The 26306-nt window shown below is 39.9% G+C and overlaps 2 protein-coding genes across 3 annotated transcripts in view; one reads left to right on the top strand and one right to left on the bottom strand.

Annotated features, from left to right (window-relative positions):
- The window catches only part of LOC109622324 (elongation of very long chain fatty acids protein AAEL008004), a 40515-nt gene extending 39518 nt beyond the window's left edge, over positions 1 to 997 (top strand). The window contains exons 3-4 of the mRNA XM_062849472.1: positions 391 to 553; positions 647 to 997. Coding sequence (XP_062705456.1) covers positions 391 to 553; positions 647 to 951 — 468 coding nt within the window. The 3' untranslated portion in view covers positions 952 to 997. The remainder of the gene's footprint in view (positions 1 to 390; positions 554 to 646) is intronic.
- A 7953-nt stretch (positions 998 to 8950) lies between these two features.
- LOC109622323 (elongation of very long chain fatty acids protein AAEL008004) overlaps positions 8951 to 26306 on the bottom strand; it is a 106457-nt gene continuing 89101 nt past the window's right edge. For both annotated transcript variants that reach the window (XM_029876720.2, XM_062849470.1), the window contains 4 exons: positions 10135 to 10215; positions 9858 to 10041; positions 9659 to 9774; positions 8951 to 9598 (listed from right to left, as the gene is read on the bottom strand). In XM_029876720.2, coding sequence (XP_029732580.1) covers positions 9338 to 9598; positions 9659 to 9774; positions 9858 to 10041; positions 10135 to 10215 — 642 coding nt within the window. In that variant the 3' untranslated portion in view covers positions 8951 to 9337. The remainder of the gene's footprint in view (positions 9599 to 9658; positions 9775 to 9857; positions 10042 to 10134; positions 10216 to 26306) is intronic.

The following is a 26306-nucleotide window of genomic DNA, read 5'->3' as shown; positions in this document are numbered from 1 at the left end:
TTGATTTGACTGCTTTTCATTGATTCTTCGAACAAAGTATGTTATTTTTTTAATGCTACATATATGAAAATATATGTATAAATAGAGCGCCTTGCGCAAAAAATCCGAAATTGTCAAAAAGTAGCATGGGACAACTAATACGTAAAATGGCAGTTGTTACATCACAATGTTAAACATTGACTTTTGACCAATTAATGCCACACAACGCCCATAGGTGCACCGCCTTGAAGCCACCACGTTTGTTTTCGTGTTTTCTTCCCAAATATAATCCAATAATAATTATCTCGCGGAATTATCATTCCAGCCGCCGCGGTGGGGTTTTCCTTTCGCGGCGGCTGCTGCTGAGAGCATTCGAATTAATCAGTGTTATCTTCTCTCGTCCCGCCACAGATTTGGAATGGCACCTGGTGGTACATGGTGCTGAAACATGTCGAACTGATGGATACGGTGTTCTTCGTACTACGCAAGAAGCAGAACCAGGTGTCATTCCTGCACGTCTATCATCACACGATTATGGCTGTGTTCACCTGGGGCTATCTCAAATATTTGCCAGGTAAGGAATTTGGGCAGATGATGCACTAGTGTCTCGTCCTCGAATAAATCCGTCGAAACCAAATTAATGGAACGTTTTTGTCCAAATCCGCAGGCGTCCAAGGAGCTTTTCTCGGAATCCTCAACTCGTTCGTGCACATCATCATGTACACGTACTATCTGATAGCGGCCATGGGACCCCGCTACCACAAGTACCTCTGGTGGAAGAAGTACATGACGACGATCCAGTTGACGCAGTTCGGCATCATGCTGGTCTATCTGTTTCTCATCATCAGCTTCCAGTGCAGCGTGCCCCGATCGCTGACGTTCTTCTTCGTAATCAACGTAACGATATTCCTGTTCCTGTTTTGGAACTTCTATCGGAAGGCGTACAACAAGGAGGAAAAGAAAATGGACTGATGGCGGAGGGGGAGGAGTAATTACCGAATAAAGTTGTTTTCTGTTATGAGGTGTGTTTTGTTTTATTCTTATTGTGTTCTTTGTTTCATAAGCTCCGTGGAATAGTTCCGATAGTGTTATTACTCGAGATCTTATCCGCGTTCAAAAAAGGCTTTTATCACAAAATCTTAAGTTTTTGCGTTTTCAACAACAACACTAATTTACAAAATATGTATATCGAAAGTCATGAACTTCTATTAACGACCGAAATTTTTGATGCATAATTACGGGCAATCTAGCTCCAAAGGGTAAAGCAACCTATCATGCTTCCAGGCACCACTAATTTGTATCGCATGGTTCAAATAGCAATTTGTTTGATCATTTTCCATCAGTTTCCTGATTATCCTAAATTGTACACACCATGAGATATTATCCAAACCCAAGGAAGATGATGCTTAATTTAACCAACAAGCCTGTAATAGAATGCTCCAAAAAAACCTTTTACTTGTGCAGCTATATAGCGACACTGCCGTAAGTTTATATTCCTTTTTTAGAAAATTTGGCAACTTAGGGTAAGGTTTACATACAAACATTTTTCAAAAAGTTTCATTCGAATCATGTTGAAAGTTTCTTCGACTTATTATCTTTCGAATGAGATCTAGGGTTTTGAAATCGAACACAAATTGGTGGAGATATGGGCCTGAAAAATGACATGTTTTGACATGACATGACTTTTGAGTGTCGGTTTGTCCCAACTTGAACTGAATAGGATAAAGATCGTATACCGCGAGCTTGAAGATTTGCCCCCTTGTATTGCGATTTTCAAGAGGTAACTTCGAGTTGCTAATTATTGGATCCCTATGGAAGAATCACGATCGAATAGTTTGATTTTATGTCCATAGTAGTCCGAGTGGAAAAGTACCTACCTTGTTTAGTGTCTCTTTTGTCCGTCAATTCTCTTCTCTACTCTATTAAAAGGTGTTCTCGTCAATCCAGTGGCGTAGCCACGGGGAGTTTTAGGGTTATACCAAAGAGCCAAAATTTGAGGAACTGATTTACAGTATGAGACTATTTCTGACGTATTTTTGTTTTAACTGCCTGCCTACTGCGTTTTTTGGCATACACTTCATAGAGAAGTTCCCACAAATTCATGTGTATGGTATGTAGGTCCTTTTCCAACGATCTGAGACTATTCCCGGTCCTCAAAACCCTCGCATACATTTTTTTAAAACATTGTAGATTTAACAGAATTTCAAACAAATGTTTCTCTTGTCATTTATTTTCTTTAAGCATGTTCTCTTACATTTTTGCAAAAATAAAATAAAATAAAATTCAACCCACACGTCTTAACCTTCGGACCTTTTAACAAGCTTCTTTCTTCTGATTTTGTATGCTTTTGGTCACTTCTGGTTGAAGCGTAGAATCTTTTTTGACTCTTCATCCATTTTCCGACAATCGGCTTTCATTACTTTGAAAAACTTAAAATTATAACACACAGAGTGTTGATTCGTTTGCAAACTGAGAGATGAAACTGTGAACAAAATGACTTTTTGGAGAGATTCGAACCCACGACTCCGTATTCGCTAGACCGGTGCTGTATCTAACTAAGCCACATATAGGTAACGTACTGACTTCATTTTCTCCACAACATTCACTCACCGTCTTTGCCTTTTTTGGCGTTCAGATGTTTGATGAAATGCTGCTTCTATGTTTCGATTACCTTCAGCGGTGGAAAGCATTAGTACTTTACCAAAATAAGTAAAATTAAAAAAGCAAAATCTTTGCACATTTAGAGCCTATCTATAAACTACTTACACTCTTAGTCGGGATAATGGTTTTGACCAAAGTCGATGGTCTATGAACGAATTGCGAAAAAAATCTATGGACAAAAGAGGGATGTGAGGGGGGTTTGAGCTGGCTAAAAATGAGTTATTATACTTAGCTTATGGATAGCGTCTTACTCGCAATCCGATAAAAAGCGAGCGGAACCCGTTACGTCGATATGAGAACCAGAGTCAAACAAAATTTCAGCAACTCGCGAGTCTTATAAAATGCAGAATTATTTGATAGCATTTTGCGAACATATGAAAATAGTTATACAGCCATTCCATAGAAAAACGATATAGTGCATCTCCGATTGTCGTGAAACTTGGTGGGCTTATAGTTCTTCGGAAATAATTAGACCCGTATTTTTTTATTTCGTCATTAGGGTGACCCATTTTCATATAGGGTGGTCCAAAAAATCAAGGTTTTTCAAAACTAAAAATTTTCAAAAAATCGTAGCTTTTGAACCATTTGACCGATTTTAAACTTTTTTTTTTGTTTGAAAGCTATTGAATTGTAGTTTTCAGGAAAAATACGTGAAAGGGGCTTAAATGTAAAGAGTACTATAAAATATGCAAATATATTAGTTTTTTTACGTTTTCTTGGTCTCAGGACCAAAGAGGTACCCTGGTTTTATATTTTTATCAGAAAATTCAGGAAATTTGGCGAAACATATCAAAAAATCAGAAATGTATGTTGTTTTGATTTTGAGATATCATTTTTTGAATTTTTTGGACCACCCTATATGAAAATTGGTCACCCTAATGACGAAATAAAAAAATACGGGTCTAATTATTTCCGAAGAACTACAAGCCCACCAAGTTTCACGACCATTTTGTATACGTATTCCATTACATTCTCAGTTTATACCGGTTGTTTTGGTACTGTCGCTCAAATGTCCAAAATTTAGTTCAATTTGGTTCATTTATTGGACCATTTATAGCTGATCAACTAACGATGAAAATTTCAGATTGTTCGATGCACCTAACGTAATGTTACAGCTAGTTGAAAATGTGTTTAGAAGTGAAAATTTTGCCTGTCCTGTTTATTTTGCCCACTCGTCGTGTTATTTATCGAGAGTGGAATATTTACGCACGATAATCACAATAAGAATTAAATGAAAAAAAAAAAATATATTTCTCTATTAAATGTTTTGAAAATGCATTTGGTTACTCAAATTGATGGACCCCCCGTTAGTTAGAGCCACAACAATTTATGCAGACCCCTCGATTTTGGTCAAATGGTGGCTCATTTAACCCTTAAAGGATGTGGACAACTTTTTTGCATGGTTTTACTTACAGCTTTTGACCCAGTGGATGGATTTTCACAACCAAAATATTTTTATCAAAGGGATTAGTTGTGCTATCATATGCATATATGGAGATTATGTTATGCTAGAACATTTTGGTGATATAGCTGCAAATATAGTGTACACCACTTGTTCTTCACTCGATTCCGCGTTTTATTTCTATATACATGGGATATATTTCAATGGAAATTGCCCAATATTCTTTGTTTGGATTGAAACTGTTAGATAGAAATGTCTTATGTCTTTTTACAGCTGTAACATAGATCTCCAGGTTATCCAAAACGTCCAGAAGTTTTAAACTTTGTCTACTGAATACAAATATGTAGTTGTGTTTATTTTTTAAATCACTTGAACTTGATGAATTACATTCAAATATACATTTAAAACATGAAATGATGGTAGTCATGACCTGGTCATGTTCTAGGAAACTTAAAATAGCTCTGGAGTTCTGATTGTAAGGCCTTTATCTGTAATTGTATATCAAACTAATATATGAATAGCAGAACTGATCCCAGGTAACCAATAAGCATTTGAATAAGCCGTATTTCTGTTTAATATCTGCATTCGGCGTGCTCAGTGCCGCATCATAGCAATTCGACTGCTAAACTGCCCTATATTAACAATTCAAATGCTACTTAAAATCTGACAGCAGTTTCGTAGCATTTTAAATGCACGGTATATTTTGGTCAACAGGCATCATAACTGCTACTTTATTGCCATGAAACTGCTAATTCGCATGAAACTGCATCATTCGTATGTCCAGTCAATCATGTGTAACAACGAATAAAATCAATGGGAAAACATGCATTGGCAAATTAATTCCATGGTTGGTTGATAATTAATAGATTTTATTATCAGCACCTGCCGAGCTCATAGCAGAACGACGCAACTGCCGGTGTAATACTCATGCCTTAAATAGATCACAAATCCAACGCGCTTTATCTAATCATCTATAGCTTACCCTGTAGCGCAGTTCAGCATCATAGTCAACCCGAGGATCGAGGGATCGAATCCCAATTTGGCCGAAAGCAGCGGGAAAAAACAGCAACAGCATTTCAGGACGTGCCTCAAAAGTTCCACAGCAGGAGAGAAAAAAAGAAAAGAAAGGGAAGCCGTGAAATGGGCAGGGGAAATATTTTGTTTTTATTTTTGACAATCTGAGGGATAGGAGGGATAAGCATTTATTCAGCCGTATATCGGGCCAAAACCTGCTGTTAATTAGCACTAATGGCGTATATACGGCAGATTAGCATTTAATGACTTGCTGTAAAGGCTCATATAGTGCCGAATTAATGCCATTTAAACTGTTTATTGGTTACCTGGGATTTCATTAGATCCATACATGTAAATCAGAGTGTGAAAGACTAACTGTACATCAATGGTGATACCTTAGGCCATCCAAATCATTCTGGAGTTAAGGCCTTTATATCTACACCTGTAATAACACACCGGGTGCGTTTCAAACTTGGTATAGTGCGTTTTGGTAGTCATAGAAGATCATTAGAATCATATGATACTTGTACACACATGACAGAGGCATCCTGGATCATCCAAACTATTCTGAAGTTGAGAAATATGGTTTGAATTTGAAATGGTATATCAACAGAAGTGCACAAACAGCAGAGTTTGCCCATTTGATTCATACACATAGTGTAAGCCATGGGGGAGAAGCTTCCTGAGCATCAGAGATATCTGAGGTCACCTTTCAGTATTATGTGGTTAAGGCCTTCAGATCTACACTCGTAACAAAGCTTCCTGCATGTTCAAAACTTGGTGTAGTGTGTTTTAGTAGACATCGATGATAAGTTCAACCATATATCATATAACTTAAAGCTGTTCTAGATCATCCAAACCATTCTGAAGCTGAAATATACGGTTTTCATTTGTAATGACCTATCAAGTGCACTAATATCAGCATTTATCTCATTTGATTGAAACATATAATACAAGTCGTGGGGGACAAATTTTCAATATATCAACGATATCTGAAGCATCATTTTTTTATATTATATGTTTAGACCTCCAGATCAACGCTCGTAACAGAGCATCGGCTACACGTCAAACTCACTATAACACGTTTTGGCAGTCATAGAAGATCAGTTCATTCACATGATAATTGATTATACATCTTAGTAGTTTCCCGGAGCGAATTTTCCACAGTTGTAAGAAAGGCCTGTTGGATAAGCATACTGAGCTCTCAAGGATCAATAATGGGATATACACATTACACGTACATAGTCTTCGGCCATCGGATACACTGAATATCAGAAAAATTGTTTGAATCTGCAACTGCAACCGTCACAGTTTTTTTTAATGCATTGCATTTGCTTCTTCCATTCCCGCGAAATTTTTTTTTTCATGAAGCATAACGTGTCACTGATTATCCCAAAGATTTGCCTTTTCTAACTGATTATGTTTCATTAACTTTCAATAAGTTGTCCACGTCCACTTTTAAGCGATCTCCTGAATGAATCGCCGTAATGACTTTCAGTATACTTTCGTTCGGACTAAAAGCCGAAGAAGAACTTGGCACTGGGTCCTAACACAGTTTTATTAGTTACTAGCTGTCCTGGCAAAAGTCGTACTACCTGACTACAAACACCCCCAGAGAGGGGTACCCTGCATTTTTTTTTTTGATTTGGAGCCACCCTTTCCAAAGGGGGAGAGGTTGTAGACTAGGCCAAGACCGCCCACCCCCCCCCCTAGCTTCCGAATCTATAAAGTGTCTGATAGGCAGACATGAATTCATTTTAATATGTATAGATATTACAAACCATATGGGGATCAAGCCTATCCTTTTTTGCATTTTTCGGGTTAATGTCAATCGAGTAAATGTTATTCGGGTAAATGGTTTTCGGGTCAATGTTATAGAACCGAAAAATCAGCAATGCTAATAAAAACTATACCTAGGAAACAACTCCCAATATCAACATATTCCGTGGTAATACAACGTTTGCTTGATCAAATTACTTTTCGGTGTCCACCCCAGGAAACCAATAAGCAGTTAAAGTGGCATTTATTTAGCATTATATGCGCCTTTACAGCAGGTAATTTAGTGCCAATCTTCCGTATATGCGCCATTAGTGCTAATTAAATGCAGGTTTTGGCCCGATATACGGCTGATTAAATGCTTACCCTTCCTGTCCCTCAGATTGTCAAAAATAAAAACAAAAATTTTTCCCTGCTCATTTTCCCCGCTTCATACCTATTTTCCTTCCTTTCTCTTCTCATTTTTTTCTCTCGCTTTCTTGTGCAACTTTTGATACTTGGGGCACGTTATGGAAGGTTGTTAGTTTTTTTTTTTGCTAATTTCTCCGAAACCGGGATTCGATCCCTCGATCTTCGGGTTGATGATGTAACAGAACCGCGCTACAGTATAAGCTATAGATGGTCAGATAATGTGCGTTGATTTTTTGATCTATATGAAGCTCAACACCAGCAGTTGTTTCGTTTAACCCCGTGCTCGGGCATGTGCTGATAATTAACATACATCCTGGGAAACGCATCAGGGGAGATTTATTTGCAAAAGGCCTTTTTACTTTCATTTTTCACTTTCGTTTGCTACCTATGACTAAAAGGATACCCGAATGATGCCGGTCCTACAGCCATGCCACATTAGAACGTTGTTGTGTTGTACTTTTAGCATCATTCGTCTCTCCTAGCAGTTCTGTGGCATTAAAGTAGCAGTTCACATGCTTATTATCCAAAATATATCGAGCATTTCAAATGCTACGCAACAGCTGTCAGATGTTAAGCAGCAGTTCGATTGCTTATTTAGGGCAGATTAGCAGTCTAACTGCTATTATATAGCAGTAAGCAGGAGGAATGCAGTTTTGAAACTGAAATACTGCTTATTTAAATGCTTATTGGTTACCTGGGTACCATTCCACCAACTGTCATAAGCCCTTAAAAGAACAAAAAAAAACTACATTGCATTATTGGTTTTGAACGTTTTGTCTCTAATCCATTTCCAAATACAATTAGTTATTTTAATAAAAATCTCATTATTGAGTGTAAACTCAGTTACAACTTATTTGAAACGAAGTTTATTCCAATTTTGGTTGCAGGTGTAGCTTGTACATACTCAGATGCAGAAGCAAACTAAATTGGGTATCTGAAAATTAAGGAAGTTGGACAATCAGACACCAATTTCCTGATCATGACAAAATATCCTACTAGCTTATGATTATTACTGCAGCGAAGATTAAAGAAAAAAAAAATACAAAATCTTCCAATGTCATCAGCAATTCTTTGTTCTTGCGCGCATTTGCGCAATCCCAGCCAGCCGGCTTAAAGTAAGGCTTAACCTTCTCACCTTCTGTCAATCTATTTCGGCGCCGCCACGTCAAAATCAAATGCTGCGCACACGAGCGATCCTCTTTTCCGCATTTTTTGATTCGTCATTCCGTGTCTCATCAGTACGATCAGTACAGCCACGGATCACGCGGCTCAATTAAACAATTACCCAATATTGTTCATTAGATACCTACATATGGCAAGCCGGCCGAATGCGATTTGATCTTCTTCGGTGTTCGTTAGTGTGGTAAATGGGATCAAAGTCCATCTTTGCGGGTGTCTGATTGAGTTCCGGAATTATTCCTGGTTGAATGATACTCTTGGAAACAAATGTTGCCAAAGAACCAGTTTGAATTTTGGCACACGCAGCCAGAATCCTGTTTTGCAAAAGTTATTAGCATGGAACGGCATTTTACCAACACAGGAACAAGGCGAGAAGCGGATTTTGGAGCAAAACTGGTTTTCTGGAAATTTTGGAAGAGAATCTTTTTTGGAAATTTACAGTACCGTCCGATTTTGTATTGGGCGACATTTTCGGCTGATGTCATCTTGGCTTTCGGATCGAGAAAGAGGGTTAAGTCTTTTTTGGGATTTGATTTAACGTTCAGCACTTTAATAGTATTTTGTCATTCTTTTATTCGTCTGCTATTCAGATTAAAATCCTCACTTTCATTCAACTAGATTCAAATTAAAATTACCTTACACAGCTAGGAAAAAAGTCCTTCCTTACAAAACGAAGGCTCTCGCACACAACTTTCAGTTACCTTATGAGTAGAGACTTGGTATAGGTATAAAATTAGATGAGCAAGTGAAATGGGTGTTTACTTGTTCTAGGAACGGATTGTGTGTGTATATGGGGGGGAAATGGGAAAACAGGGACAGGGGGAAGATCTCGATGGTGAAATAGCTATTTAAACGGTGGCATCTACAGTTCACACATTACGTACGTAACTTCGGTGGTCACTCTAACCTACGAATCTACAGTTCTTTGTCGGCGAGTTTTCCGTTGGCAGCCTTTAAGCTCTCGAGCTCCTTGGCTTTCCGGAGTTCCTCGGCCTTGGCCTTGGAGGCCGCCAGCCGAGCCGCCCGCTTGACGGTGTAGGTCTTCTTGTAGAAATCGTTGAACAGCATGTAGAAGAAGATGGCATTCGGCAGGGTGAAGCAAACCGACCAACGTGGGTAGCCGCAGTCCGTCCACAGGAGCTGAGCCGAGTGCATGAAGGCCATTCCGAACTGGATCTGGTTTTTTGGGGAACAGATTGAAATTCGAGCTGTTTTGACGGAATTTCCCCAACTTACCATTTGCAGATCAGTGATGTATTTCTTCCACCAGAGGTACTTGTGTAGGTGGGGTCCGATGGCGGCCAGCATGTAGTAGGTGTACATGATGATATGCACAAACGAGTTGATAACTCCTGCAAGAGACAGTTAATTCCCAATCAGTATAGCCACTCAATCGCCCACCATTGCAGTATAGTCGCCGATCAACGAATCAAACCTATGAACGTTCCGTGTCCTCCCGGGAAGTACTTGGTGGCACCCCACGAGATCATCGGCATCACGGTGTGGTGGTACAGATGCAGGAAGCTGATTTGTTTGTCCTTTTTCCGCAGCGTGAAGAACACCGTGTCCAGCAGTTCGGACATCTTGGCCAGGAAGTACACGTAGCAACCTCGGGCGACCTATAGGGTTGGGGAGCGGAACAAAAAAGGGGAAAATTCGCCACATCATTCTTGAAACATAATTTTTGGAACAAAGTCATAATTTTATCCTACCCGCATGGATTGGGGATTGTCCGTCCAGTCCACCGGTTGACACCGCCAGCTGTAGTGTCGCAGCCAGGCACCATCCAAACCCTGGAAAAAAAAATTAAAAAAAAATATTAAAATAAATGTAAAACAAAATAAAACTAAATTTAAAAAAAATCATTAAAAGCATGCAATCTTTGAAAAAATGACACTGAGTAAAAAGTCAAAACAAGAACGTTAAGGAGAATCGTTCTGGAAGGGTTAAGTTCCAGTTCCACTAACCCTCCCTGCACAACTCTAACTGTCGCAAGGTTAGCTAGCTCTCGATTGCCTGAATCCTACACTAAATTTGTCTGTGGTAATAATTTGTTCCTAATCAATGCAACATGAAAAAGTCAACCCTCAGTCATTGGTCCACATATGTACAAATGTTTGCGACTTGCATCTTTTCTCGGTCACTCGGCCAAATGTGTCTTTTGAAATGAAATAAATCTTCACTCACAGCATGTACAGGAACTAGGGGATTTTTGGCGTTAATCGCTGCAGATCGATTAAAATATCCAGGTCACTATACTCAACCCGCTAACGCCCCGGGTATGCCGCGGTGAGTACTCAGAGCGCACTTTTGCGGTCACAGACAGTTTTTGAAAACAGCGGGGTAAATACCCGGATAGTATCATTCAACCCTATTCGTTGCTAGCAGAAATCCCAAGCAACACACATGTTATAATAGAGTTACGACAGCGCAAGTTTTGGTTGTATAGAAGTTTATTTTACGTAATTCTAACATTGTGTTGAAATAACGTAAAATAAACTTCTATACAACCAAAACTTGCGCTGTCGTAACTTTTATATAACATGTGTGTTACTTGGGATGTCAACTGATTTACGAGTATATTACGGCATCATCGCTGAGAGTGGTGAATCAACGAAATTAGATGGATTTAATTATAGAGTTGTCACGACGGTTTTGCTCATCACCATCACGTTATGCAAACACGGTGATAGCATTTAGTAGAGATTGGTGAACTCGTCTTCACATTCTATTGGGGGGAATCCCGGAATGCAATGCGATATACATGACCTTACAAATGTTTTTGAAGGAAGATAGATTCTCTCTTTGTGGCGCTCTCGGCTAACAGGTGTATTAAGAGGTCTCTAAACCCATTTAGATCATCACACGAAAGTAAATTGACGCTTTGCTTTATCACATCGCCTTGGGTTGACTGTGGTGCTTGGGTTGGTGTGGGCTGCAAAACGATGAGTCGATAAGGAGAGCGTCCAACATAGCTCTGGGCCTCACAAGTTCCTACCTCATGCTTCCACGGGTCAAGCGATGACAAAGACCGCCAGCTAAGAGTTGTGTGCTTAGCTGGTAGTGCAGCCTGGGCACTGTTGTCCTTCTGACTTCAGCTAGATTGAGGAGGTACGATCCGAGTGTCTGTTCACCAAGGAGGTGCGGCTCAAACAGCGTCTGTTCTGGCATCCAGCGGCTGAGTAAGAAACGCTGCACCTCGCCCAGCTAGATCCAAGGTGGTAGCCCCATCAGCGTGGTCGTCCCAGTGTTGGTTGGGACGTTAAACAGAACTGGCACGATGGCCCTCCGGCGAGACAGGACAGGAGTGTTGGCGTAGGCCCAATAAGCCACCCGTAAAAATCCCCATTGCGAATAACATAGGAGAAAATACGACTCGATACAATCGGCAAAGACCCACGCGACGAAATAAGGACTACGATTGGAAACTTGGAACATGGAATTGCAAGTTACTAGGTTTCGCAGGACGTGACAGGATAATCTACGACGAATTATATCCCCGCAATTTCGACATCGTGGCGTTGCAGGAACTTTGTTGGACTGGACAGAAAGTGTGGAAAAGCGGGCATCGAGCGGCAAACTTCTACCAAAGCTGTGGCACCACCAATGAACTGGGAACAGGATTTATAGTGTTGGGCAAGATGCGACAACGTGTGATCGGGTGGCAGCCGATCAACGCAAGGATGTGCATGTTGAGAGTTAAGCGCCGTTTCTTCAACTACAGCATCATTTACGTCCACTGCCCACACGAAGGGAGACCCGATGACGAGAAAGAAGCGTTCTACGCGCAGTTAGAGCAAACATACGATGGTTGCTCGCCGCGTGACGTGAAAATCGTTGTCGGCGACATGAACGCGCAGGTAGGAAGGGAGGAAATGTACAGACCGGTAACCGGGCGAAACAGCCTGCACGCCGTATCGAATGATAACGGCCAGCGATGCGTAAACTTTGCAGCCTCCCGTGGTATGGTAGTCCGAAGCACCTTCTTCCCCCGCAAAGAAATCCACAAAGCCACCTGGAGATCCCCCGACCATCAAACAGAAAACCAAATCGACCACGTTCTAATCGACGGTAAATTCTTCTCAGATATAACCAACGTCCGCACATACCGCAGTGCGAATATAGATTCGGATCACTACTTAGTCGCTGTTTACATGCGCTCAAAACTTTCGACAGTTATCACCACGCGTCGAAGTCGAACGCCGCGGCTCAACATCGAGCAACTTCGTAACGTAGAAGTGACTCAAGACTACACGCAGCAGTTAGCAGTGGCCCTACCAACGGAAGAGCAGCTTGGCGCAGCTACACTTGAAGATGGCTGGAGGGACATCCGATCCGCCATAGGTAGTACCTCGGCTACAGCACTAGGCTTCGCGACTCCGAATCACAGAAACGACTGGTACGACGGCGAATGTGAACAGTTGAAAAACGAGAAGAATGCAGCATGGGCGAGAATGCTGCAACACCGTACGAGAGCGAATGAGGCACGTTACAAACAGGCGCGGAACAGGCAGAACTCAGTCTTCCGGATGAAGAAGCGCCAGCAGGAAGAACGAGATCGCGAAGCGATGGAAGAGCTGTACCGCGCTAAGGACACACGAAAGTTCTACGAGAAGCTGAACCGCTCGCGCAGAGGCTTTGTGCCACAAGCCGACATGTGCCGAGATAATCACGGGAATATTCTCACGAGCGAGCGTGAGGTGGTCGAGAGGTGGCGGCAGCATTACGATGAGCACCTCAATAGCGACGTTGCAAGTACCGAAGGTGGCGTGGTAACAGATCTAGGAGTATGTGCACAGGACGAAAGACTTCCGGCCCCTGACCTTCAAGAGATTGAGGAGGAGGTTGGCCGATTGAAAAACAACAAAGCCGCTGGAGCAGATCAACTACCAAGCGAGCTTCTAAAATACGACGGAGAAGCACTGGTGAGAGCACTACATTGGGTCATTACCAAGATTTGGGAGGAGGAAGTATTACCGGAGGAATGGATGGAAGGTATCGTGTGTCCCATCTACAAAAAGGGCGACAAGTTGGATTGCGGGAACTACCGCGCAATCACACTACTGAGCGCTGCCTACAAGATACTCTCTCAAATTTTATACCGCCGTCTATCACCGATTGCAAGAGAGTTCGTGGGGCAATATCAGGCTGGATTTATGGGTGAACGCGCTCTAATGGACCAGATGTTTGCCATCCGCCAGGTGTTGCAGAAATGCCGCGAATACAACGTGCCCACACATCACTTGGTCATCGATTTCAAATCGGCGTATGATACAATCGATCGAGAACAGCTATGGCAGATTATGCACGAATACGGATTCCCGGATAAACTGATACGGTTGATCAAGGCGACGATGGATCGAGTGATGTGCGTAGTTTGAGTATCAGGGACACTCTCGAGTCCTTTCGAATCTCGCAGAGGGTTACGGCAAGGTGATGATCTTTCGTGCTTGCTATTCAACATTGCTTTAGAGGGTGTAATAAGGAGAGCGGAAATAAACACGAGTGGGACGATTTTCACGAAGTCCGTTCAGCTGCTTGGTTTCGCCGATGATATTGATATTATTGCTCGTAAATTTGAGACGATGGCGGAAACGTACATCCGACTAAAGAGTGAAGCCAGGCGAATCGGATTAGTCATTAATGTGTCGAAGACAAAGCACATGATGGCAACCCGACCAGAAGCACCTAACAAGATAATAACAAAATTATAACAACCGTTTTTAGAAATAACAGAATTTGATATAATTTTGTTGTAAGGATTCTTATATATGAATGAACATAACAACATTGTAACAAAATTTGTTATTATTTTAGAAACAAAACTATAACAAAACTTGTATTATTTATTCAAACAGGTATATAACCAAATTTGTTACATTATGCATATTAAAATAATTGCCTATAACATGATTTGGTAACAGATTTATTATAATATTTGCTATGATTTTTGCAACAAAATAATTTCAAAATTTGCTGGATTTTTGTATCGACGCCTAAAAGTTTGATCATTTTTGTAATAATGACCATTCGAACCAAAAGATTAAAAACAAAACGTATAACATAGGTAGCATTCATTTATAACGCAACGCTAAAATCGTCATGTTTTAGCTCCCTGTCCTCTTCCGGTACACTTTTTAGTATGAAAGTCCTAAAGTTTTTGTATTGACCGTATCGCTCGATTGTACTTCACCCTCTCCCTTGAGCGATACGTAATTTGTGGACGGCGTCACTTTTCGTATGAAAAAAGTAACAGAACTTGTTATCATTTAGTTTTAATCTACCAAATTCACATACAAGTAGTGTTCTGAAGCTATCGTTATGCGATATCATTATAGCTAGAAGCTGTAGTAAAAAAACTCTTGTAATATCAACATGGCTTTCTATAAAAATAAACTGTAAGCTGGATATATATCTGCAAATCAAATGATTCACAGGTATCTGTTTTTTTAATTTTTTGGGATTCTTTTATTGCACTTAAATGCAAATCCGGAATAGTTGCTGGATGATATTCCAATCGAATAAGAATCCAACCAACAAAACCGTTGCTTTTATACAGTTTATTTTGTAATGTGGCAGCTTTTGTAGCGTTCTCTAGTAGAAATTGGAGGGCCGGTGGAGAAAAAGGCTAACAGGAAAGAAAAAGCTTCTCTAATGAACTTCGCGTAACTTCGAAACTGTGGAAAAGCAGCGTAGAGAAAGTCGTGTAGAATTGATTGATTGATTTGTCTTTATTAGAGGGACTTTCAGCCCTTGGCTGGTTCGTCTCTAAGTCGTGTAGAAGTGAATCCACTATATAGCAAATCTGCGCGAAATCGGTAAACGACAAACATATTCAGCAATAACAGTATAAGTGATTTTACGTGAGAAAAGATCGTTTGTTTTCGAGAGTAACTTTTGGGATGAACGAATGTTTTTGACATGAATGTTCTTGAAAAACTGTTATACGGAAACACTTCGTATTAGAGAAAAAGTGTCCGAACAAATATGGTAAGAAAACAAATGGACTTTGTGAAAAAAGTAACACAGAAAAAACTTGTTTTACTCATAAAAACATATTTTAGCACAAAAACTCCAATTCCCAAAATACGTATTTTTTAACAGTGTATAATTTTGAAGGAAACTCGGGTTGACAAAATGAAACATGAAGCAAACATTATTAAAAAAAAGCTTTTCTAACAACAATTTTGATGAGTTTTTTGAAAAATCTTTTTCGGTTGATATCGATAAACTCTAAGTAAGAACAAAGAAATATAGCTTTGGAGTTTGATAATCAACTATACGTTTCATAATTTTAAATATGCGGCATTTTTTTGCGTGAGCAAGTTTAAGGCAATGCAGACGACAAAACCCTTATGACGAAAATAACAAACCTGCTGATAATACCCAAAGTCACCCTGTCTAAAACGATGTATTGCATGTGCTGTAATTTCCGACTAGATTAACAATTCTTCCGTTACATGGAACTTGCAATACTTTTGACTTGAATTTTATACAAATGACGTATCTCTCTCTACACACGAAAACATGAGATCGATTACAGAAAATACCAAAACAGTACCACTGCTCACTGATGAAATTAATAAAGTATACCGAGTAGTGAATGTTATTGAACGTGGAGAGCAAAAGTGGAATTAAATAATTATTATCATTAAAAAATGCCCTCTATGTTACTAATTCTGCTCAGTTAATCATGGAATTTATTCAACATTAAGGTGGCCCACACTTATATGAAAAACAAAAATTTCGAAAAATGCTAAGTCTTACCTCCTCAATCAGTTTTTTTGGATTCCCAGAAGCTACGTTCAAAATTTGAGCAAAATCGGTTGAGCCTAAGGGGGCGCTCAAAACGCTTGAAGTTTGTATGGGAAAACTTGGCCAAATGTATGCAGAAATTTTAAGTTTTTGAATTCTGCCGCTAGGTGGCGCTGTAAGCGTTCAATAATCAAACCCTTTGGTATTATTGTAGGTGACTATATGCCAAACAACTTTGTCGAAGACCGCAAAGTGATCCAACGTCTGTGAAAAAAGATATACCCTAGGAAAAGTGAGGATAAACTTTATTGTTATTTTTCCAATACATGTAAAGTAGACCTGTTCACTTTGAAACTTTTTTCCTCCGATTCTCCGTGACACATCAAATTATCAACCCACATGCAAAAACAAGTCTTCAGTCCAAAATTGAGCCAAAATGATAAAGATTAAAAGGTGTATCAAATCGATTTTGTGTTTTTTTAACCGTTTTCACAGAAATTTACCCATTAATCCAGAAAATTGCTCCGAAAGGGTGCCGAAAATACCGTTAGGATATAGTTAGTACAATATTCTACAACTTTGCCGAAGATACTACGGTGTTTAAATTGCTTATTTCGAAGCTATTCAATAATTTTAGTTGAAAAATCACGAAAAAAACACGATATTTTTACGATTTTACATATGAAAGTCATGTAATTTTACATTATTTTACGTGACTAAATTAATTAGCTATTTCTCCTTTGTGTAACGAACATTTCGTCCATACATCTTTTTTGTGTAGGAATTCGTTTTCAATGACTAATTATCAAAAGTATGTCACGTTGATACTAAAAATCGCGTAGAGTTGCCAGCATGAATTAAAACAAAGTTACCCATGATTAAGACGTCATGCCATCGTATTCTAATGTCTTTTGATTCAAGTATCAGAAATGGCGCAGATGATAAGGCTCGAGCCTGCGGATCAGAAGGTCCCAGGTTCAAGCTCAAATACATAATAAACTTTTTTTCTTTCTTTGTAGCAGTTAGGATGATGAATCTGCCATGAGCCATGGCCCATGACTTACACGCAATCTCCCAAATAATGATGATCGGGACCTGCCAATTAAGCCCATTCCAGGACTAGCTAGATATTTAGTTTACTTGTTGACAAGAAATCGTGTCGACGAGATCAGCTGGACGAAATATTGGGCATCTGTTTGATACCGATAAATTTAGCTAAAACAATTCAATACGATGATGGAACTGCTTCTGGATGCAAAATTTATCATACAACTGTGGAGATTACTTGCATCTATCTAGCCACAAGCTACACAACTAAAACTACACGATTAAGGGAAACTTCATTCTTACTATGCACTCTACGGTTTCGAAACAAGGCTATGATGCCACATTGCAATGAGATGTAGAGTGTAGTCTCATTAACTTATAGCTGGATCGAGACGCAAAATAGTTATTTATGCAACAAGTTGCAAAATGATGATTTTTTCAGCACGAGTCGTACATTTATCCAACGAGGCTTGCCGAGTTGGATAAATACGACGAGTGCTGAAAAAATCGAGTTTTGCAACGAGTTGCATACAAAGTTTTTTTGTAATTGCAAAAAAATACCCATCCAGTGTAAATAATCCTTGGTATAATCTTGCTACACGTACATGTATCAATACGAACCACGTGGCAGCATTCATGCGCGTCAGCGTGGTGCTTTTGTTTGATCAGGTAGGCTATGATAGGGTAGGTGTCACAAATTTGCAAACTCCCGTCGTCGTCGTCGTACCGCAACCGCACCATGGGCAAGAGCAAAAGTAGCTTCAGCTGCTGCTTCTACGCCTGATCTGCAGTCTTAATCTGAATCTGGATAGTCATGATTCAGATTCGAGCTCATTAGAGGATGTAGAAGTAGCAGCTGTGTCTACGGTAGCCTCGAAAGTTATCGAAAAGTGGGCTCTGGCAAAGGTGCCGAAAAGTGCTACTTTTCAGCACTCTTAAGAGTGCCGAAAAGCAGTACTTTTCGGCACTTTTGTTTTAGTGAAGAAAAGTAGGCCGTTTCAACGTTACAACCGCGAGTGAAAAGTAGGGGAAAACGCAACGCAATTACAAAAAATCCTTTTCCAGGGCTCGAACCTTGAATCTTCGAATCGGCAGTCTCATGCTCAACCATCTACACCAAATTGAAACTGATGCAGATGCGACAAAGAAATGTAATGACGTTCCAATCATGGGTAACTTTGTTTAATTTTGTGCTGGCAACTCTATGCGATTTTTAGTATCAACGTGACAAACTTTTGATAATTAGTCAATGAAAACGAATTCCTACACTAAAATGATGTATGGACGAAATGTTCGTAACACATAGGAGCAATAGCTAATTAAATTAGTCACTTAAAACAATGTAAATTTACATGACTTTTATATGAAAAACCGTAAAAATATTGTATTTTTTCGCGATTTTTTAACGAAAATTGTTGAATAACTTTGAAATAAGCAATTTAAACACCGTAGTGTCTTCGGCAAAGTTGTAGAGTGTTGTTCCAACTATATTTTAACGGTATTTTCTGTACCTTTTCGGTGCAATTTTCTGGATATTGGAGTACATTTTCGTGAAAATGCTCGAAAAAACACAAAATCGATTTGATACACCTCTAAACCTTTATCAATTTGGCTCAATTTTGGACTGAAGACTTGTTTTTGCATGTGGATTAATAATTTGATGTGACACGGGTAGGTCAAAAAAAGTGAACAGGTCTAATGTAAAGGAATAATATCAATAATGAAATCTCAATACTTTGCCTCACTTTGCGTAGGGTATAACTTTTTTCACAGCCGTCGGATCCCACTGCGGTCTTCGACAAAGTTCTCTGACATATAGTCACCTACCAAGTTTTCCCATACAAACTTCAACCGTTTTGAGCGCCCCCTTAGGCTCAACCGATTTTGCTCAAATTTTGAACGTAGCTTCTGGGAGTTCAAAACAACTGATTGAGGAGGTAAGACTTGGTATTTTTCGAAATTTTTGTTTTTCATATAAGTGTGGGCCACCCTATTCAACATATTTTGTTTCGACCTTAGGGAGCATCCATTAATCTTTCTGGACGCGCGCCAGTTTGATCCTGAAACTGCACCGAGCTCGCGCCGTATTCGACGAGTGAGCTTTTTTGGTGGTGTTATACTTTTTCCAACGGCGCGCCTCCTGAAGGGTTAAGTACGTCACGCTAAAATTGGAAATTTTCAACCCTCCCTGCCTCCTCTAAACGTGACGATATACTTAATGGATGATCACTTATGTGATGGATTTCATTTCATTGCTTAAAACAAAATAAAAGTTTGAATAAAACTAAATTATATCTAAAGTTGTTATCATATCTGCGTATGATGTAATTGTGATCGATTAAAACAAGATCTCTATCGACAAATCAAGTCTATTATGTGTCAACGAGCTCAATGTGACGTCATACTACCCCTCTCGTGTACGTCTGACAAACAAGGTTTGAATGACGGAGCTGGCAGTAGGTAGAACCAATAAAGCTTTTATCACCGCTCTCCTCAAGAGCCGTGATGGCCTCATTGGCAGAGGCGCCACCCGACTAGATGGACATTACAAAATTATAACAAGCTGTGTTATTTTGTTACAATAAATTTTTATAACAAGGGTTGTTATAAAACATGTACCGTTAGTAGTTAAAATAACAAAAATTCTAACAAAATTCCCTCTGAAAAGAACAAAAATGTAATAACTTGTGTTATAATCATAACAACAATATTACAAAATTTGTTCCATGAAATATGATAGAATATGACAAAATTATAACAAATTGTGTTATAATTCCTTTGACACCAATTAGGGTAAAAACTAATTTTTATACTCATTTTTTGGGTAATTATTTTGAGTGTGTTATTCTATTTTTAGAAAATAATAGGGCACGCAAAAAAACTAGTTCATTATAAAACATACATACCCGGACGGGAATTCAACCAATAATCCTACCATTGCTAGATATCAGTCGCCTTTACCAATGAGGCTATCACAGCACCTGAAGCGAGCAATGAAAGAAGCTTTACTGGTTCCACGTATTGCCAGTTTCCCTATTCTCCCATCTCTTGTTTGTCAGTCGCAGAACAAAACAGAGATTTGAATGCAAGATCAAACAATGAACCTCTCTCTCTTACCAACATCCCTATCGCGGTGCGCAGACATGCGCACTGAAACACTAATAACAGTGGTGGCGTGCGCATGGCCCGTCGTCGTTATTGTTGAACAAAGAGAACGACAAAAAATAGCCAGTCGACTATTTATGATTGAGCTTCGTCATGGGGTGCTTTCTGGCGGCGTCAAAGTTGCTGTAGTCGTGATTCTTTACGGACGGTGATGATTGAATTTGGTTTTTTTTTTCTTTGCGCTGTAAGACCGACGATCATACACGTACCTACGTGAGCGTAAAATGTGGCTTTGTTTTAATTGATCACAATTATATCATAGGCTGATATGATAACTTTTGCAGATGCTATTTAGTTTTATTCTAAGATTTAGATTATTTTTGGAAATGAAAAAGTTGATATAATGTCAAAGCAAATATGGTCAAATGATAATAGGTCGTAATAAAAAAAAAAGTTTGAGTAGAGAAATGCAGTGATCAATTGAGCAGAATTATCATTCACACTTGTATTGTTTAGGATTATTTAGTACCGCATTTGCTATCTCCACGCTCAATAACATCCATTACTTCTTAATACATAGTCTGTTCGGTACTTTTTGACGTTATAATTAGAAGTTAGAATAGCAGTACTGTTAATATGACATATAGGTAATCCTTGCGCTGATGGTGAGTACTCAATCATCATCATCATCATCATCAATAATATGATGCAGCAGTCAATAAACTTAAGAAGATAAATTAAGTAATAATTATTGCTGTGGGCATTCGAAATGCAAATATCAAATACGGGAACACCAAAAGATGTGAAAACATGAACAAACATAATAGGAGTTCCCATTAACGAAACAGCTGCTAATATATAGTACAATTCGTAATACTAACAAATCCACAAACCAGCAGCGCCTTGAAGGCCGTTATGCGATATCATTACAGCTAGAAGCTGTACTAAAGAAACTGTTTGTATACCAACACGGCTTGTTGGATGTAAACATTATTGTCAAATCTAACTTGAAGCGGGATATATAGCTACTGCACAAATACTGTGAAATTATTCATGTTGCTTTTATTGCACTTAAATCTAACTCCGGAAGATTTGCCGGAAGATGTGCAAATTAAATAAGAGTCCCAGCCAATAAACCTTTGCTACTATACAGTACGTGTTCATTGATTTTAAAGTAATCATTACGAAACATGTTTCCCGAGAGACCATGTCTTTTCAATACGCTCCAACTACTCCAACTCCGATATTAGAATAGAGGGGGTTAGAAACAAAGGGATGTAAGTGACAAAACCCCACTTTTGAGTAAATGAGGTTTGAAGTTTTTCATCAATTTTTCATCCCATACAAAATGTATGGAGTTTCAAAAATAAACCGAATTTTCTCTGATATATTGGAATTTTTCAAATCATCATAAAAATAATCTTAAAAATGTTCCTGGGAGCTTGAAATCTGAAGTTTTTTTTATATGCTCAGCTCAAAATGGTCACTTTGCATCTGGGCCGCTCAATAGTATAAGGACATGTTCCAGAAAATTTGTACTTTTGGTAATACCGCATGACAAAACCGTTCTATTCGCATAATCAATAATAAAAATAGTTTCTTATTTTAACGAGTCGAAGTTCGGTTCAAAGTTGGAAAAATAAGAGTACCTTTTAGTTTTGAGAGTACTCGGATACGCTTCCGCCATTCTGCGCAGTAAAAAAAAAACAAACAAAAAAACGAATACATAATATTTTTATTTTTATTTTTTGTAATGTATTTAAAATCAAAATTATTTCATATTCTGATATAATTGTGTTATTTTTCCAACGAATCATTTTATTCTGTTGTAAAAATAACAAAGTTTTAACAGAATTTGTTTTGAATCATTTATAACAAAATTAGTTACAAAAGATTATAATATATTTTGTTATAATTTAGTTCGAAAAAGTAATAAACAACCCATGTCATAACAAAATTATAACATAATTTGTTAGTCATATCACAATGAGATATAATTATGATATATTTTTGTTATGATCTTCTAGTCGGGCAGATTGCTACCGATGGTAGATGTCTTGGTTCAAATCCCGTTCGGACCCAAAAATTTTATAACGTTCTGGAAACTATTTTTTATGTTACTTACTTTTTTCTTAAAATAGAAAAACACACTTAAAAATATTCACCCAAAAAATGAGTATAAAAATTAACCCTAATTGGTGTCAAAGAAATTATAACACAATTTGTTATAATTTTGTTATATTCTATCATATTTCATGGAACAAAATTTGTAATATTTTTGTTATGATCATAACACAAGTTAATACATTTTTGTTCTTTTCAGTGGGAATTTTGTTAGAATTTTTGTTATTTTAACTACTAACGGTACATGTTTTATAACAACCCTTGTTATAAAAATTTATTGTAACAAAATAACACAGCTTGTTATAATTTTGTAATGTCCATCTAGTCGGGAAAGGGCTCCAGGGAGGAATCACCGCGCCCGCCACCCCGAATTCATATCGACGGTGATGAAATCGAGGCGGTTGAATAATTCTTGTACTTGGGCTCACTGGTGACCGACGACAACGACACCAGCAGAGAAATTCAGAGGCGCATTGTGGCAGGAAATCGTGCCTACTTTGGACTCCGCAGAACTCTACGATCGAATAAAGTTCGCCGTAACACGAAGTTAACCATCTACAAAACGTTGATTAGACCGGTCGTCCTCTATGGGCACGAAACATGGACCCTACGTGCAGAGGGCCAACGCGCCCTTGGAGTTTTCGAACGGAAGGTGTTGCGTACCATCTACGGCGGAGTGCAGATGGAAGACGGGACTTGGAGAAGGCGAATGAACCACGAACTGCATCAGCTGCTGAGAGAACCAACCATCGTCCATACCGCGAAAATCGGGAGGCTACGGTGGGCGGGTCACGTCATCAGGATGTCGGATAGCAACCCGACTAAATCGGTTCTCGAGAGTCATCCGACCGGTACAAGAAGACGTGGAGCGCAGCGACCAAGTGGAGGACGACCTGCGGACCCTACGCAGAGTGCGGAACTGGAGACAAACAGCCATGGACCGAGTGGAATGGAGGCGGCTACTATGTACAGCAGAGGCCACCCCGGCCTTAGCCTGACCGGTAAGGTAAGTAAGGTTACATAAGAGCAGAGAAAAAGCTTTGATTTGGTGACAAAGAAGCCGCTTGCACAGCATGTGAATGTTGACTAAGTTCGCCAGATTCATTGGTATTCTTCATTGCACCAACAAAGCTAGCCATGAAAATGTTTGACACTTCACAGGTCATTTTGACAGACCACACACATGCACGAAAAAGACGGATCATATATTCTACTTTATCGATCTTGTTCCCGTCCTTTTCAAGCTCATGTTACATCTGTCAATATGACCTGAGATCTGTCAGTCATTTTGAGTTAAGGCTCGTTGGTGTGATGAAGAATAAGGCTTGTATAGAAGCAGTAATGCAGGTACGCAGCTTCAAGGCGTATTGAGAGAGCCTTGTTGACGTTTATACATATTCGCATTGTTGGTTGGGTGGATCATCTCTGCTTGAATCCATAAAGAAATCCATGAAAAAAACCCTTGAAGGGCTTCCTGAAAATAAATGAAAGAATTCCTGAAGTTAACGCTAGCGGAATCTATGGAGGAATTCCGGAAGTGTTCAGAGTTCATGGAGGAGTTCCTTAAGAAATCTATGAATAAATTCTTAAGAAAATCTAGGAAGAAGTTCAGTTTCAGGAAGAACCGTTTAAAAATAATTGAGGAATTTTTAGAGCAATACTTGGGGAAATCTTTGTTTTTTTTTTTATTTTCTAAGGATACGCATCATGGCGGAAATCGCATCAGAACTATTTTTACGATTTTTTTTTTGAAATAATCTTTTCAGATATTCATGATTGAATTCATATAGAAATCCTTACAGGAAACCTTAAAGTAGGAATACTTGAATTCTTCTGTAGGAGTTCTTGAAAGAACAGACATTTTGAAAAAATAAACACTATTATTCAGGAATTTTTAATGCATTCGACATTAGTTTGAATTTAAGTCAAAATCAAACAGATTCAGAGGGTATTACCATAGACAACACCTAATGATGATTTTAGTATGATCGTGAAAGCCACCACTGTTCGTAAAAAATACCCATAAGGTCATTGCTGGCTGGAAATAGCAGACCCGCCTCTTCCAGGAGAAAAAGCGCTACCTGGAAGAAGCGGAGTGCGAAGAAATGGAATTGCTGTACCGTATCCAAGAAACATGGAAGTTCTACCAGAAGCTCAACGTATCCCGTAACGGTTTCGTGCCGCGAGCCGAAATGTGCAGGGATTAGGATGGAGGCCTCTTGACGGACGGACGTGAGGTGATCGAAAGGTCGAAGCAGCACTTCGATCAGCACCTGAAAGGCGTGGAGAACGTAAGCACGGGAGCCCACGGCAACGGAGAAAGCGACGATGCCAGTGCAACGGAGGACGGAAATGAACCAACGCTGAGGGAAGCTAAGGATGCCATTCACCAGCTCAAAACCAACAAAGCAGCTGGTAAGGATGGTATCGCAGCTGAACTCATCAAGATGGGCCCAGAAAAGTTGGCTACCTGTTTGCATCGGCTGATAGTCAGGATCTGACTACCGGATGAGTGGAAGGAAGGGGTAATCTGCCCCATTCAAAAGAAAGGCGACCATTTGGAATGTGAGAACTTCAGGGCGATCACTATTTTGAATGCTGCCTACAAAGTGCTATCCCAGATCATCTTCCGTCGTCTGTCACCTAAAACGAATGAGTTCGTGGGAAGTTATCAAGCCGGCTTCATCAACGGCCGGTCGACAACGGACCAGATCTTTACCGTACGGCAAATTCTCCAGAAATGCCGTGAATACCAGGTCCCAACACATCACCTGTTCATCGACTTCAAAGTGGCATACGACAGTATCGACCGCGCAGAGCGATGGAGAATCATGGACGAAAACGGCTTTCCTGGGAAGCTGGCTAGACTGATTAAAGCAACTATGGACGGTGTGCAAAACTGCGTAAGGGTTTCGGGTGAACTATCTAGTTCATTTGAATCTCGCCGGGGACTGCGACAAGGTGACGGACTCTCATGCCTACTCTTCAACATCGTTCTGGAAGGTGTGATACGACGAGCCGGGCTCAACAGCCGGGGAACGATTTTCACTAAATCCGGTCAATTTGTGTGCTTTGCGGACGACATGGACATTATCGCTAGAACATTTGGAACGGTGGCAGAACTGTACACCCGCCTGAAACGCGAAGCAGCAAAGGTCGGACTGGTGGTGAATGCCTCAAAAACAAAGTACATGCTGGTAGGTGGAACCGAACACGACCGGATCCGTCTGGGTAGTAATGTTACGATAGACGGGGATACTTTCGAGGTGGTGGAGGAATTCGTCTGCCTCGGATCCTTACTGACGGCTGACAACAACGTGAGCCGTGAAATTCGGAGGCGCATCATCAGCGGAAGTTGGGCCTACTACGGGCTTCAGAAGAAACTGCGGTCGAAAAAGATTCACCCACGCACCAAATGCACCATGTACAAAACGCTAATAAGACCGGTGATCCTTTACGGGCACGAGACATGGACCATGCTCGAGGAGGACCTGCAAGCACTCGGAGTTTTCGAGCGACGCGTGCTAAGGACGATCTTCGGCGGTGTGCAGGAGAACGGTGTGTGGCGGAGAAGGGTGAACTACAAGCTCTCTGCACTTTACGGCGAACCCATCATCCAGAAGGTGGCCAAAGCCGGAAGGATACGGTGGGCAGGGCATGTAGCAAGAATGCCGGACAACAACCCTGCAAAGCTGGTGTTTGCAACTGATCCGGTTGGCACAAGAAGGCGTGGAGCGCAGAGAGCACGATGGGCGGACCAGGTGGAGCGTGACTTGGCGAGCATTGGGCGCGACCGAGGATGGAGAGCGGCAGCCACAAACCGAGTATTGTGGCGCACTATTGTTGATTATGT

The sequence above is a fragment of the Aedes albopictus genome, chromosome 2, assembly GCF_035046485.1.
Source record: "Aedes albopictus strain Foshan chromosome 2, AalbF5, whole genome shotgun sequence".
Classification (NCBI taxonomy): domain Eukaryota; kingdom Metazoa; phylum Arthropoda; class Insecta; order Diptera; family Culicidae; genus Aedes; species Aedes albopictus.
The sequence above is the reverse complement of the archived record's forward strand: the minus strand, read 5'-3'. Positions and strand labels throughout refer to the sequence as shown.